Source organism: Chelonoidis abingdonii, chromosome 7 (genome assembly GCF_003597395.2).
Source record: "Chelonoidis abingdonii isolate Lonesome George chromosome 7, CheloAbing_2.0, whole genome shotgun sequence".
NCBI classification, from domain to species: Eukaryota; Metazoa; Chordata; order Testudines; family Testudinidae; genus Chelonoidis; species Chelonoidis abingdonii.
In genome coordinates, this window is record NC_133775.1 from 74,045,877 (window position 1) to 74,062,491 (window position 16,615).

General features: G+C 48.3%; 1 protein-coding gene across 1 annotated transcript in view; it reads right to left on the reverse strand.

The window, feature by feature from the left end:
* Positions 1-16,615, reverse strand: part of SLC4A9 (solute carrier family 4 member 9) — a 54,655-nt gene that overhangs the window by 3,067 nt on the left and 34,973 nt on the right. Inside the window, exons 16-20 of the mRNA XM_032801776.1 lie at positions 11,047-11,225; positions 9,840-9,912; positions 8,904-8,972; positions 4,881-5,054; positions 3,651-3,806 (exon numbers count right to left, since the gene is read on the reverse strand). Coding sequence (XP_032657667.1) covers positions 3,651-3,806; positions 4,881-5,054; positions 8,904-8,972; positions 9,840-9,912; positions 11,047-11,225 — 651 coding nt within the window. The remainder of the gene's footprint in view (positions 1-3,650; positions 3,807-4,880; positions 5,055-8,903; positions 8,973-9,839; positions 9,913-11,046; positions 11,226-16,615) is intronic.

The following is a 16,615-nucleotide window of genomic DNA, read 5'->3' on the forward strand; positions in this document are numbered from 1 at the left end:
TTAAGATAGATGCCCAGAAATTTAGGTTCCCAAGAAGAGAGGCCACTTTTGAAAATGTTGGACTTATCATTTTTGTGCCTCATTTCCCCTCTCTGTGATATGGGACTTAGACCTAACTCACAGAGCTACTCAGAGGCTTCATGAAGCAAAGCACTCGGAGCTCCTCGGCTGTTGTATTCCTCATGGCAGTCTCCTCCACCACCCCTCAAGCGACCAGGAACACCTCAGGATCTTAGGACAGAATCACAGAAATGTAGGGCTGGGAGAGACCTCGAGAGGTCATCAGATCCAGCCCCTGAGCTGTGGCAGCACCAAATAAACCAAGACCAGGCCTAACAGGTGTTTGTCCATCCTGTTTTTAAAAGCTTCCAATGATGGGAACTCCATGACCTCCCTTGGAAGCCTGTTCCAGAGTTTAACTATCATAACAGTTAGCAAGTTTTTCCTCATATCTAACCTGAATTTCCCTTGCTGCAGATTAAGCTCTTTGCTTCTTGTCCTACCTTCAGTGGACATGGAGAACAATTGATCAATGTCTTCTCTAGAACAATCCTTAAAATGTGTGAAGACTGTCATCAGGTCCCCCCTCAGTTTTCTTTTCTCAAGATGAAACATGTCCAGCTTTTTTAACCTTTATTCACAAGTCAGGTTTTCTAAACTTTGTCTCATTTTTGTTGCTCTCCTCTGGAATCTCTCCAGTTTGTCCACATCTCTCCTAAAGTGTGGTGCCCAGAACTGGACACAGGACTCCAGCTGAGGCCTCACCAGTGCCGAGTAGACAAGGACAGTTACCTCCAGTGCCTTACACATGACACTCCTAATGTGATTTTTGCCTTTTTCACAACTGCATCGTTTTGTTGACTCATATTGAGTTTGTGATCCACTGTAACCCCCAGATTCTTTTTAGCAGTACTACCCCTATCCAGTTATTCCCCATTTTGTAGTTGTGCATTTGATTTTCCGTCCCAAGCGAAGTACTTTGCAGTTATCTTTATTCAATTTAATCTTGTTGATTTCAGACCAATTCTCCAATTTGTCCAGGTATGTAACAGGGTGCTGGCCAAAAAGCTTCTGGCCAGGCCCCCATTAGACCAGCTCTGATTAAGGGGGTATTAATTGGTACTGGCTAGGTGTGGCTCACCAAAGGGCTTAAGGAAAAACACCTGCGGGCCTTGTTAGCCAGGAGGCTATATAAAGCTGACAGGAAGGATGCAGGAAACAGGAAAGGGAGGAGCTGGTGGAAGAAGCTAGCTGTCTCCCAGGGAGCTGGCTGGAATGGACTGTATATAAATGGTGGTGGGAACTGACACAAGGAATAAAAGGGCACTGGTGCTTGCATATTAAGCAGTCTCTGACTGACTTTTGGAACGAGCGGGGAAGTGCTCCATTACAAGGTGGTTTTGAATTCTAATCCTGTCCCCCAAAGTGCATGCAACCCCTCCCAGTCTGGTGTCATCCACCAGTGTTATAGCACTTTCCACTCCATTATGCAAGTCTTTAATGAAAATACTGACTAGCAGTGGACCCAGGACTGAGCCCTGTGAGACTCCACTAGATAAACCCTCCCAGTTTGACAGTAAACCATTGATAGCTGCTCTTTGACTACAGTCTTTCAACCAGTTGTGCACTCACTTACTAGTAATTGCATCTAGATCACATTTCTCTGGTTTGCTTGTGTGAATGTCCTGAGGGACTGCATCCAAAGCCTTTCAGAGCTACTAGGAGAGTACTGGCGCCTGGTGCCTTGCCCAGATCTCGTGCTAGCACGCTAAATAATTTACTGCTTCATCAGGCATTCGTAGCAGGTCTGTGCTGGCCACTTTGCTACCGTCTGTCATATCCCCTGTGATGAGAAAGGCCTGGCTGCTTGTTCCTATGGTAACGCCAGCCCAGGAAGGCTCCAGAGAAGCCCTTCCCGAAGTCCCCCAGTATTGCTGGCTGTGAGTGGGATCCTCGTGCCAATATTTGTGTCTGTCCAAACCACAGCAAAGTCCCACCGTGCTCAGCCTGCCTTTTCCAATAGAAAATGAAGCTCCAAAGAACTCCCAGCATCCACTGCTCCTGACAGAGGTGAGCTGTGGGGCCCTGTTGCAGGGTGGTCCCCTGCTCCTGCCCTGAAGGGCTTGAAATAGCCCAGGAGAGGGCTGTGGCTGGGGCAAGAAGCCTGGGCTGACTGGGGGAAAGTAGGCTCAGCTGTGACCAGGCCCCAGTCAGGCCCAGCTGGCCTGTATAAGAGGCAGTGAGCCAGGAGCACAGACAGTCTCCTTCTGCCTGTAGAGGGAGAAGGGCCTGGCTGCAGGGAGCTAGAGATAAAGTCAGCAGCATATTATCGCCTAGGCCAACAAATTTGCAGGGGTGGCAAATTTGCTTGTGACCTCTCCCCAACTCCGCCCTTTCCTCAAATCCCTACCTCCCTCCTCCCCCAAGCGTGCCATGCTTCCCTGCGCAAAAGTGCTGGGAGGAAGGGAGAAGTGAGTAGCAGTGCGCTTGGAGGAGGCAGAGCAGAGGTGAGCTGGGGCCCATGGGTGTGAGGATTAATCCGGGGGGACTGGGAACCGCTCCTCACCCCAGCTCACCTCCACTCCACTGCTGCCATCCCCCAAGTGCGCCACAACTCCCCTTCTCCCCCCTCCGTCTCTCCCTCCCAGGCTTACCATGGGGGAGCAGAGGTGAGCTGGTGGGGTGGCAATTTTTTGAGGGCCTAGTGGCGCCAAATTTGTTAATCTGCCAGTGGACAAAGTACCTGAGTGGAGCAGGGCTGGGGACAGGCTGGGGAGCTCCAGCCTGGAAAGCCCCAGACTGTGGCCTAGCATTGGGCTGAAAAATACTGGGGGTTGCAGAGGGCAGCCCAAGGGTAGGCCAAGGCAGGAGGTCCAAACCCTCTTTGCCAGTGATGAGCAGGCGGATACTGCAGTCTGCCCAGGGCATGGGGCTAGATGATGACTGGCAGTAGCCTTATACTGAGGTGAAGTGGGAATAGTGGGTGGGGGTTCCCTGGGGAGGGGAGACCCTAAGACTGAGGGGTTACTGCCACGGGGTAGCACCCCAGGTAAAAGGGCACCGGAATCCAGGGAGGGACAAGGGGCCAGAGAACAGGTGGATCACTGGCCTGCAGAGGGCGCTCCTGGCTGGAAAAAGAGCTAATTCCCTGAAAGACCAGCAGGAGGCGCCGCAGGGGTGAGTCCACACATCTACGGGCCCCAAGGTTGGAATGGGCTCAAGGCAGCCTCTTGGGCACTGTTGCTAATTGGGGAAGCTACAGTCTCCATCCAAAGTCCCTCCCTCCCCTCAGATGCTCTGTACTGGAGCCTTCCTTAGACACACATTAGGATCACTCCTCTCCAAGGAGCCCCAGTGGAGAAGGAGCATCTCCTCCCTCTCTTCCCCCCACACTGTTGAGGCCTCCTCAGCAAGTCTGTTCACTCAGCCTGCCTCACTGGGCCCGATGGAGGGCCCTCTGACAGGTGATCAACTCTCTCTTCCTGGGCTGAGGCCGAAGGGGCAGCGTGCCCACAATGGCGCTTCTCCAGCAGGTGAGAGAGGCCAGTCCCCACTCCCACCCACAACGAGGGGAATGCCTCCCTGCCCTCTGTGTGCGTGTATCTGTGTAACAACATTTGGGGCAAACGGCTCTTTCCTGCCCCACTTACATCCTCGCTATCACTCTCCTCCTTCTCCTGGCTCCTCTGCAGTTTTAATTCTTCCTCCTTCCTGTCTTTTTCTGGCATGATGTCATCCAGCCAGCTGAGGTCCTGCTGGGAGAAGACGCACTCCATCGCCTTCCGGATCCCCACCAGCGCCAGGAGCTGGGGCCAAACCAAAGGGTCAAGTAAGCATCGTGCAAAGGATGGGAACAATCAGTGACCCCCAGGGAGCGTAGTTCAGTGGTCACAGAATGGGAGTCAGGACTCCTGAGTTCTATTCTGACTTTACCATTTACTTGCTGTAGACCCTAAGGCAAGACCCAGTGCTGCTCAGTGCCTAAGTTCTCCCATCTGTAATATGGGGATAATATATTGCAAGGGTGCAAGGCCAAATTAGTATTTCAGTGGGGGGTTTTTTGAGGTCCTTGGACACAAGCTGCTATATAGGTGCAAAGTATTATTACTGAAGTGGCTCACATCCCCATCCAGTGTAGGATTGAGTCTTATGTCAGTTCACCCCAGGTCCCAATTTGAGAACCTATCCCATTGTTGCAATCAGTGAAGTCAGTGGCAACACTGTGCCTTCAGTAGGAGCAGGAGCAGGAGCAGGGACAGGCCCTAGATGCCTCCAGCAATGGTCTGAAGCTTTCCAAACCAGGCCTGGTTACTATCTTCAGACACCAGAGACATCCCAGCAGCCCACAGCTGCCATGTGAGAACATACAGCCAGCAGGGTCTCGGTCCCAGAGCTGGCATGGCATTGACAGTTAGTACTGCGATCTTGGACTGCACAGGAACCATTGTAGAGCACAGGTACAGCCCACTCCAATCAGTAGGGAGCCTCCAAGTTCCTACAGCAGCTGGAGTTTTCAGATGCTCATCAAGGGCAGTTCTACACATAGGGCATCAGGCTGTTTGTCTGGGAAGCCAAGGCACATTGTAGGTCTCTCACACCCTTGGGTAGAGAGTGGGAGCTGATCCCTTTGGCAGCCCATTCTCTCGAGAAAGCCTGGAGGGCCTTGTCTAATGGGAATCGTGAGCACTTCATAGGAGGGGAGAGGGAGGAAGCCCAAGAGAGAGGATCTAGGGTTGTCTGAGGCCCGGGATTTGGCTATTTCTGGGCCATACCAAAGTGGGACCAGGGTTGGAGATGCAGATCAACAAGTGCTCCCCTTCCATGTAAGGAGAAAGCCACCCAACTTAGCAGGGCACAGTGCGGATACAAGGACCTCCTACCATCACTGGGAAAATAATGGCAGCTACGGTTGACTTGAGGATCCACAGTGCAGCCAGGCAGAGCATCTGAATGAGTGTGAATAGGTGCACTCGGCGCAGGGGGACGTGGCGAAGGTACATGAAGTCAGGTTGGTGTTTGGCAGGCATCAGAAGGAGCTGGATTCTGTCCATGAACTGAAATGGAACAAGGGCAAACAGGTCACAAGGTGCCAAGTGGGTGAGCCCCTGGCCCAGCAATGAGACAGGACACTGAGGTTCCCAGGATATATTCTGTGCTCATCTGGGGGATTTATTTCTGGTAAGGAGAGTCTGAGACCCTGAGGTCTGCAGATTGCAATCTGCCAGGCTTTGCTTTTCAGACTCCACACTCCAAACTCCAACCCCAACTTCCCGCTAAGGATTCTGGGTAAAGTAGTCCCACAGACATTTCCTATACTAAGAGGGAACACTTTAGGAAAATTCTGCTATGCTGATTAACATGCCATAAACCCCACTGAAGTCCTACAGCAAGCTCAGATTGGAAACCTGCCTGGGGAAAATCTTTCCCCAACGACATGCGGTGCTGCCAGCCCTAACTTGGGTCACGATTTCAAGCTTCTCTCCAAGGAAGAGGGGTTGATTTTTTATTTAATGAAAACAGATTCTCTCTTAATTACATGCCTCAAGGAGTTTGGACTTTATGAAAAACACTGACTATCACAAGGCTTGCAATACAATCACAAGAGCTGGCAACACTGAACATACTGCAGTCTTTAGCTCCTGGCAGTCTAGTAGGAGTTCTATCCAACAGTCAGAAGCACACATTGCAGGACAAAATTCTTCTTCTCTCTCTCTCTCAATTTCACTCACTTGCAGCAGCTCTGATTTACTTTCAGCTCTGCATGTGCGTGCGTGCGTGCATGTGTGTGTGTGTGTGAGAGAGAGAAAGAGACAGAAACAGAGAGGCAGGCTCTCCTGAACCACAGAGCTAACCAAGGGGGCAAAATGGGATTGTGCCTGGAAGGGTTTTATCACAAAGGAAAAAGGACTCCCACTGTTTATATTTCCATTAGAAATCGAGGTCTTATCAATCATGTTGTTCTGGGAAGGCTCCATGGCTGCCTGGAGAACTGGCAGGGTTCTGAAGTCACAGAGAGCGTGGAGGTGAACCCAGAGTGATTGAGAAAGGAAGGGATTTTTATTCAGACTGTTTACACTCTATTTTTGCTTGTTTTTGTTAACACTTGACTCAAACCCTTAGGCGAGAAGCTCTGTCTTGCGCGATTTCTCTCTCTCTCTTTAAGAGTCTGAACACCCTGACCTTTCCGTGAAGGACTGAGAAAGTTCCAAGGCCACAGCACTGAGCTATCCAAGGAGTCCTCCAGCAAAACCAGGAACGACAAGAGATAATACTCCGATGCTTTTCAGGTAATATTAAAAAAAAGCAAAACTAAACTAAAAATCCCCTCCCACTAAAACCCTTATCCTTCCAGCTGCCGCTTCTCTGAGGCCTTATTATTCACCACAATGATGCATAGAAGGGCTTGTCTCATCCTTCGCCAGTCACCTCTAACCATACCATCTCCCAGAGCTGTCTCCTGTTATTTCAGCCCTCAGTTCAGTGAGCTCAGAGGGGTTAATCATTACAGCAACTGCCCCGTTGGGCTAAGAGGAAAATGAAAAGACTCTGGAGTCAGAGAGTCCCAGTTAAAAGCAAAGCGCCCTGGCACCAGCTCCTCCATGCTGGCACTGTTTCTAGAGTGCTTGTGCTGGCAGCTTCTCAGCTCCAGCACAGCCCCTCCAGTGTGGTGGCACTGAGACCAGGCACTTGGATCAGTTTAGATGCTAGCTGAGTCTCTTTGTCTGTCCCAACTCTAAACGAGGGCTAGGACAGGCCATTTGTAAAGGACTCTCTAAAGACTTTTCTCCAATAGCTTTGCTGTAACATATGAGCCCTCGACAGACCCGCCGCTAATAGGGAATACCTGATGGGCAGCGGGGCAGAACAGTTTTATTGGCATGAGACTGGGATGCTGAAATCACAAGTGAGTTAAGCAGGTCATGCCAAACCAGAGCCAATAAACCCTTTCTACCACCCCCACCCCGCCATCTACCACATGTGCTACAGACCAGCTATTTTCAGGGTGTTTTAGAGAGGGCGTATTTCTTTTATTTGTACAGTGAATCCATGGGTCCAACAGCGGGAGCTGGCTGTCTACAAACAAGGGGAATGTTAGATGCATCTAAACCTGGCCTAAACCTTGTGATTTCAAGGACTGATATCTCAGACCCTTCCATGCTGTGTCCCCTGTTAGAAAGCTGGGAAGCTCCCCTTTCCAATCAGATAAACCTCCAGCTTCTAGCACTAACAGTTTGCAGAATGCCAGGCTTCCAACCTGGCACAGGTTTGGGATGGATACTTCCCATCCCATGCCTCAAGGTGGGGTCATCTTGGGGGAAAATGCCCCATTTAGGGAAAGAAAGAGAGATTTTTGGGGCAGGACGTTTTTCTACAGAAACAAACAAACAAAAAACCCATAGCAGTTTGAAATTGTCCAGAGGGTTGGAATATTGACAATAGGGCAGTTGAGGCATTCAAAGGTGTAATATAAATGCCGTTTATTACATAGCTCTTATAATATCACCTTTCCTCTATCTAAGTGATAAAATCTATCCATCCATCCCCATTCACACCCCTCTACCCATCTTAGTGTGTGATGCCTATCTATGATAAATGCCAGCGTCTTGGGGCACATTTCTTTAGCATATGCCTTTGAGTGCCTTGCCTGCACTCTGCTCCCTAATCGAGCTCCATCGGACTCTTTCTAATGTTCCAGTGCCCAGTGCAGCTCCAACCAGCCTCCTTTTGTCAACCTGCCCCAGAAATTTTCCCTCCTCTCCCTCCAAATGTGGAATTTCCCCCTTGAAATCACACCACCCTAGGGCCCAGGAAAGGCAAAAGCCAGCCCTGCACCAGGAACAGCTTTTCTATGCTTATACAAGTCCCAGCTTTGCGCTCTGTTACTGTGCAGCACAGGGCTAGAAATGAGAGTTCAGTAGCACTAGGAATGGGGTCCAGCCCCTCTTCTTGACCTGACAGGCCCTGAGATACCAAACATTTTTGGCAGGGCCACCCAGAGGATTCAGGGGGCCTGGAGCAAAGCAATTTTGGGGGCCCCTTTCATTAAAAAAACGTTGCAATACTATAGAATACTATATTCTCATGGGGGCCCCTGTGGGGCCCGGGACCTGGGGCAAATTGCCCCACTTGCGCCCCCCCACCCCCAGGCAGCCCTGATTTTTGGTGACATTGTGTCACTTTTATTTTGTATTCCAGGTCATTGGGCTCTGAACAGTAGGACTCACGGACTCACAGTAATTAAGGAGACGTCTATGCTGCAAAACAAAAAACCCGCAGCAGCAAGTCTCAGAACGTGGCTCAACTGACCCAGGGTGGTGGGGCTAATGCTATGGGGCTACAGATAGCAGTAAAGATGTTTCTCACACAGGCTGGAGACATGGCACTCAGATCCACACCCTTTGCTGGGTCTCAGAGCCCGGGCTCCAGCCCAAGCATCTAACACTGCTATTTTGAGCCCTGCAGCATGTGTCCAAGTCAACTGACCCAGGCTCTGAGACTTGCTGCCATGGGATTTTTTTTTTTGCTGTGTAGACATACCCCAAAACACCCACCTTTATTGGTGAGAAGACACAGAAAATCACCCTAATAAATGTGTGTGTTTAAATTCTCTACAATAGGTTTTCTGTAACAGATGGGACACCTAGACAATACACGGGGTGGTGGGATAGGGGGTTTATCAGCATTTGTTTGGGATGACCTGCGCAATACATTTGTGATGTCACCCTCTCACCTCCCCCGCAAACATTAACAAGTTTATAAATAAGCCCCCATGCCACAACGTACGGCTAGAGCTGGAACTGAGCAAAAATGTTACATCCCCTGAATTCAACCCACATATTGAGAACATTGAGAAACTGGTGCAGAAATGTCAAGGTGATTGACCTCTGTGGATCTGTACTCACCTGGATACTGTTAAGAGCGGCCACGCCCATGTACAGAAAGACACCATACAGCACAGGCATAGGGATATACTGGAGAAATCAAGTGAGAAGCATCAGCATGGTCAGATGTAGCTTTCCTTACAAAAACTTATGGAATGTAATCATCTTCCATAAGATCAGTCTTCAAGTATGGCCGGCCCATTTGGTTGTTTCATTTCAGACACAGCAGTTTAGTTTTATGGTTATTGCTTAAGTTATACGGAATTCAAACTTTGGATATATTCCTACGCAGAACACTTGGTTAAGATATCATTATGGTAGTAAAGACAGATTAGCTACTGCAGAAAACAACTTGCTAGAAAGTTGTGGGTATCAAAATCCAAATATTTGAAAACCAGGAAATTCTGCTGTAAGAGAGAGTTTTCAAAGCACAAAAATTTGAAAGTCAGGAAATTTTGACTAAAGATTCCACAAACACCCTTAACTCTGCCCCCATACCCCCACTATACCCTGAATTGTCCATCTGATGACAAATCATAGGTAGGATCACTACAGTTTTATTGTATTTTGTGGGTATGTCGCCTCAGGCTGGAATTTACATCTCCCATTCCAAGTGTAGACATAACCGTAGTAGAGCAGTATAGAGTGGAGAGTGTATGGGGACTGTATGAGGAGGGTAAAATGTGACCACGCTGTGGTCTCTTGATAAGCACAGGAATGGGGGTGGTGGAGAGAGGTCTTTGGCCTGCATATGGAAGATAGGAGGTGAAGGTTGCACAGGAGAGGGTGAATTGGAGGAGGAGCTGTGGCTGGAAGATGATGGGGGAGTGCAAGTCATCCATTACAATATGGGATGGTGAATGGTACTTTCTTGGGCTTAGGTGAGTGAAAATTAACTGATAGTCCAATGTTTTCCCACTTCTTTAATAATGACGTCAACCAAAAACGCTTTATTACCTTGAGAACCGGAGCCAAAAAAACCGACACTCCAGTGAGGATAAAGACCACCAGGCCAGTCAGTCTCTGCTCCCTGCAGACAAACAATCCTGCTGTTAGACACTTTGCATTTCATGTCTGAACCACAGCTCTTACCCGTCCCAATCTATGGCCAGAGATACAGAGCAGAACAGCCAGTGCACTGCTCCAATGCCGTACAAAGATGCCCTAGCTGCACGTAGCCCTGCCTGTAGTATCCCCTAAGCCGCTGCTAATGCTCCATTTCCGCTTTGCCTCTAGGGCTAGCTTGAATGTGAACAAAACAAGGAACTGCACACAGGTGCTCCAAATGGAGCTGCAGGCATCATCTGGGAAGAGCTTGTGCAGAAGCCCCTGTTCTGCTTTGCTATTCTTCTCTGAACCAGGTGCTATGAAGCACCAGCCTTCACTTCCTTACCTCAGAGTCAAACCAGGCATTGCAAAAGGAGAATAATGTCTAAGAGTCAAGGAAAAAACTTCTGCCATTGCCCTAGACTTTTCCCTGTTGTTGGCTCCTGCAGCACAGTGACAATGAACTGTTTGGGAATTGTATGGGGTTACAAGCACCGTATATGATGGCCTTATTGCACAGATAGCTATGCCTTAGCATGGTGTGAAAACCGGTAATAAAAAATCCATGCACACTTAGTACTTACTGTTGTAACACAGTATGTAGCTCTGCCCAGTGAGTAGAGAGCATCTACAGACCTTTCTAGTCAACACAAAACTCCCAGTTGACTGTCTACTAGACAGACAGATGGATCTGATTGCGTGCCCATCCATTCATTCGTTTTCTATACGTCAGCCACACGTCTGTTCCAAAATCTCAACCTGCAGCAGTGGCTGGTACCTGGTACTTTAGAGGAATGCAAAATTCCCCCGTAATGCAGCTGGCCAGCTGTGAAGGGAGGAGCTGGGGAAGGGGAGCTTCTTTCCTTACTCGCATAGCACCCTACACTCCGAAGCATGGAGTCAGGTTCACTGGGAAGACAATTCCCAGAGCACTTCCAGCACCAGATCATCAGCAGAACACATCTTCCCTTCGTTGTTTAGTGATTTCTACCAATGATAATCACCACAGAGCTCACCACAACTCAGCACTGGAATTCCAGGGTCAGCCTGGCCCTTGGAGAGCACGCCAGCTGGAATGGTCAAGGTGGTTTTGCTTAATGGGAGGGGGGCACAATACCTGATTCCCAGGAACTTGGGCTGCTCTCCTGGTGCAGAAGTTGTACTCTCCTTTTTCAGGCTGTCCATGTGGGCCAGGGAGATGACGGTGGCAGACACGTACCAGGGGAGACCAGTCACAGATGTGAGGATCATCAGAAGAGAAACACAGAATAAATCCAGGTGAAAACCTGCCCCTTTCTGGAATGAGAGACACATCAGGGCTCAGAGAGACATCAGCCTGCAGGGAATGGGGAATTAAGGGTTACAGCTTGTTTCCAATGGATCCTACTGGCTGTAGCAGGAGCTCTGTGCATGTAGCCAAGGGCCATTGCAGGGGAGTTGGCTCTGCGGAGGCACCTGAGCTAACAGACCCTAGCTAGAGGCTGGGAGTAGGACATTCTCAGTGAAGAACCCTTGACTCTGGGATTCGCTTCCTCCCTTGGGCTAACACAACCTTATTTTATCTTCAGCTCACACTACCAGGCCTATCCTAAGACTTTTAACCACGGGATGGTCATGTAGGTAGGGTCTCATTTTTGCTGGTGGAAATTGCTGGGAGTCAGGCGCCCTGGGGGTTTTGCAAATCCCACTAGACACCTATCCACATCTTTAGGTGCCTAAATACCTTTAAAAATCACCAACCAATTAGGCAATCAGCTTGCTGTCTAGTGGACAATGATCCCTTGATATATGTTTGGGGAAAAAAAGTTAACCTACAGGGAAATAATTAAACAATCTCCCCCTGCCCACCCCCCGCCCCCTGAAGCCAACTGGCTCGCAGTAATTCAATGAAAACAGAAGAAAATATATACAGTCAGGATCCTGTTAGTTCTTGATTGGCTCAACGTGTAGGATGAGATCCAATCTCTGATCCAGTCAGAATGCATGTGCACCCTACATTCCAGTGACCAGTGTCTCTATATAACAAGGTAGCCGCTATTAATGCTGTCTGTTGAGACTATTCATGGATGGTATATTTCTCTTCATGGTTTCTGGTTCTTTTTTGTTTCTGTTCATTGGTCTGTAGAAAAACTACAAAGGCTTATAAATAAAAATACTAGCATTGTAGAGTGATGACCATAGTCACTGTGAAGACTTGAGCTGATAGAGTCTAATTATGTACCTAGTCCTCTTTCTGGTTAGCCTGTCATTTGTAATCAAATCCCAATATAAGGCAAATGTATTCATTCTCAGTAGGATTTACTGTGGAACAATCATCTGTAAAGCATGGATTGTTCACAAACTGTTCACCTCGTCTGCTCTAGTCACTATATTAGTGGGGTGGGGTTGGTTGCTTAAGTCACATTTTGTCCCTGATCCTGGCTGGATGTACTGAACAGGGGGCTAATGAATCATACATAATGTGCTCTCCATTACAAATTTACAGACAAAAAATCATTCGTGCTAAAATTTGGGATTTTGGAACATTTTCACAGCTACCCAGCAGCAGCCCGACTCCTCGAGAATAAAGAATAATTACACACCTTGTGGTAACCGTGCTTCTTTGATATGTTTTGTCTGCTGTCCTATCTCGCAGCCACGCTGAGGGCAATCATGGTTAATGAAGGTGAGGGGGTATGACTCTGCATGGCTGCCTTGAAGATCTCAGGTATGGGCATGTTGCTGAAATTCACAGAAGAGGCAGCCTAAGTGCTGGTGGATGAGCTTTGATACTCAGAGAAATATCCCCTCGATCATGTGAAAGCAGCCTGAATTGCACTGGGTGATCCACATAGATACTCTCTTGGAAGAAATGGCTCCAGAAGCACAGCAGGGGAGACAGGACAAAGCCCTTTGGCCTATCCAGGCAATTTAGCAAAGCCCTTGAGACATCCAAGGTCTGAAGTTTTTTCTCTCCAAGGAAGCAGCGGGGCTTGCGGGTGAGAGAGAGAAAATGAATAGATTGAGTTAACTCAAAGTCCAAGCCATCTTTGGGAATAAACTTGGGATGAGGGCTCACCACCACCTGTGGAATGTGTGGAAGGAGGATAGGCGAGGAGAGCTCAGGGCTCACATGCTGGTGTGATGGCCATCTTGACAGTATGGTGGTGTAGACAGATTTCAGAAAAAGGCTCAAATATGGGGTTCCAAGAGACCAGAAAGGACAATATGGAGATCCCAGGCAGGTTGGAGCTCCCTGATTGGTGGATAAGTGTGAAGCAATCCTTTTAAAAACCTAGAAACAGCTGGATGAGAGAATACTGGGCCTGACTGGAAGAGAGGATGGCATGGCAAAATCACTGCAAAATGGACCTTGGTTGAACTGAATGAGAGTCCAGAGAATTCCAGGTACAGGACCTAATCAAAGATCTTCAGAACAGGGGGCTCCAATGCATCAAGGTTGTGCTGGGCTGCCCAAATTGAAAGCCTTCTCCACTTCGAGGAGCAGGTTTTCCTTGTGGAGGGCTTCCTGCCGTGCAGTAGGACTTGTCATGGGAACAGTCAGTAGCACTTCAGCCAGCCAGCATCTGGGCCATCAGGTGTAATGAGTTTGGGTCTGGGTGAAGAATTTGATCTCAGCTCTGTGATATTATGTCTGGATGGTCTGGAAGTGCCATTGGAGGCTGTGTTGACATTCGGAGGCGAGATATCAGCCATAACTGCCTCGGCCAATCAGGATTGGTGTAGCTGTATCCTGACTGATTTTCCCTTTCCCCCTGGGTATCAGAGGGAGGAGTCAAAATGCATACATGAGACCTGGATTCAGTGTCTTTGTCATAAACAGATAGCTAAGGGTTAATGTCTCTTTCACCTGCAAAGGGGTAACAAACAACACCTGACCAGAGGACCAATCAGGAAACAAGATATTTTCAAATCTCAAGGGAGGGAAGTTTTTGGGTGTGGGTCCTTGTTCTGTGTCAGTGCTCTCTAGGTTCTGAGGGTGATTACACTATCTCCAGGCTCTCTAATCTTCTGTTTCCATTTGTAAGTACAGGTAGAAATACATATAGGTTTTTACACTGTTTTTCTGTATTTGCAAGTGTGTAGTTTGCTGGAAATGTTTAAATTGTATGTTTTCTGAAAAAGGCTGTTTATTCATTTTTTTATAAGTTAACAGACCTGTAATTTTTTTCATCTTGATTACAGAGACGATTTTATGTCTTTTCTTTCTTTTTATTAAAAGCTTTCTTTTTAAGACCTGTTTGATTTTCTATTCTAGTTGAGGCTCAAGGGGATAGGAATCTCTGTGCCAGGATTACTGTCTCTCTCAGGGAACGACTGGGAGGGGGAAAAAGAAGGAGGGGGGAAGGTGAATTGTCCTCTCTGTTTTGTAATTCAAGGAGTTTAAGTACAGTAATCTTCCAGGGTAACCCAGGGAGGAGAAGCCTGGGAAGAGGTAAAGAGGGGAGAAGGGGGAGAGAAACCTGATCTCTCTGTGTTGTGTTTCAAGGGACTGAAGCAGGGTAATCTCCTAGTGTCCCCAGGGTGGGAAGAATCTGGGAGGAAGAAAGGAGGGGGAGGGAAATGGTTTATTCCCCTTTGTTGTGAGACTCAGGGAATCTGGGTCTTGGGGGTCCCCAGGCAAGGTTCTGGGGAGACCAGAGTGTACCAGGCACTGGAATTCCTGGTTGGTGGCAGCGTTACAGGTTCTAAACTGGTAATTAAGCTTAGAGGAATTTATGCTAGTACCTCATATTTGAACTCTAAGGTTCAGATTGAGGAATTATACTATGACAGTCTTGCACACAGCCTGTGCTCATGCCTACTCTGGCGCAAAAGACTGGACACATCATGTTTCCTCTGGTGGAATTTCCTCTCCGATGAAATCTCAGTCTGAGGATGGTGCTCTTCAGAGACCATAATTGTTTTAGCAGACAATCTGTCCCCAATTTGCTGTTGGCTGCTGGGAGACAAGAGCAATTGGAGTAATCCTAGGAAGTCAACGCCAAGTCCATAGTTTGAGTGCCTCTTGGCACAGTGGTGAGGAATGGGCAACTCCCCTCTTGTTTAGATAATATATTGCAAATGTGCTGTTTGTTGGGTTCTGTGTGCTGGAATTTCTTAAGGCTGGCAGGTATGCTTTGCAGGTTAACCTGATCGTCCTGTGTTCCAAGAGGTTTATATGCAGTTCAATCTCTTGCTGGGATCACACTCCCTGTATTTGGAGACGGTTCCAGTGAGCACTCCACCCTGTTCCCGATGTGATCTCTGATCAGTGTCTTTGGAGGAGGAGAGGCAGAGTAGGGTACTCTTCTCCACACATTCTATGAGTCTGTCCATCATCCTAGTGATGGCAGGATATGAGCTGGGATCATGACATGCATGTCCATTTGATGTCTCATAGGGACACACTGACCTCAGCCAATCCTGTAACAGGGATAGGTGAAGTTGGGCTAGTGGTGTCACATGTGCAAAATGACATGTGGCTTAAAAGTTTGAGACAGCTTCTCAATGTAATTGACGGATGTATCTTGTTGTTGGATATTGTCTGTATAGACTGAAACCTTTCGTCTGGAAGATATGCCTTTGCCAATTTGATGAGAGCGCCTATGAACTCTATCCTCTGTGAAGGGTTGAGCGATTACTTTTTGTAGTTTACTATCAGGTCCAACTCCTGAATAGGTCACAATCTATGTTTAGGGCTGTGGTAACATCCTGATGAGATCTGCCTTTGATCAGCCAATCATCTAGATATGGATAGACAAGAATGCCTTGTCTTCTTACATCTGTGACCACCACAGCCATGCATTTTGTGAAGACTCTCACTGTTAATGACGTGGTATTGATAGTGGCTGGGCCTTACTGTGAAATGTGACCTTTTTATGGGCCAGATGGGTCCCGATACAGAAATTTGCATCCTGGAGTTCGAGAACCACAAACCAGTCTTGAGCCGTAAAAAGCCTGTAAGCAGGTGGTTTCCTTCAAGAGAACCTGGGTTCCTTTCTTGGAAAATAATCAGCAGGTTGTTACTGGAAGTATGTGAGTACTCTGTCTCTGGTCTGAGGTTAGAATCTGAAGGGGTTCCACCGCAAGGCGGGGGTATAGACACTGGTACTGGTTTTAGGAGTCACAGCCTGGCTGACAGGGGCACTGATGACGTGGATTTTGAAGTGAAAAGGCCTGACTTGGAGCTGGATGTTCATTCTGCTGGGTGCCAAAGTGCCCCTCCTAGACTGCTCCAGAAGAAAAGGTTTTAGGCTCATGCCTCCTGGGTGTTTCTCCTTCTTGGCAAGAAAGACCAGCAGATAGAGCCGGTCAGGCATGGGGAGGGAGGCTCTCACCTAAACAAAATAAACAGCAGTTCTGCCTGGCAGGGGCAGGAATGGGACCATCCCAGGACGGGCAGGCTTTGAGTCTGCCATATGAGGTGGTAGTGGTGGCCAAAACAATAATAAAAAACCCAAAAGTTTGAGGAAGGAAAGAATGTCATTTTAAGGGAATGAACCCTAAGTCATTGCACTACAAGAGAGCATGAAGGGGCAGCAGGTTTGGTTCCATCTTGCTGCCATGGGCTGTAAGCAGGAACTGAAGGATGGTGACGGTATTCTGTCAGTTGGCAGGGGGTAGGAGGACATGCACAGCACAGATGCGCCCCAACAGACACTGCTGTCCAGACTCCAGGCACATGCACAGCACATGCACATGCA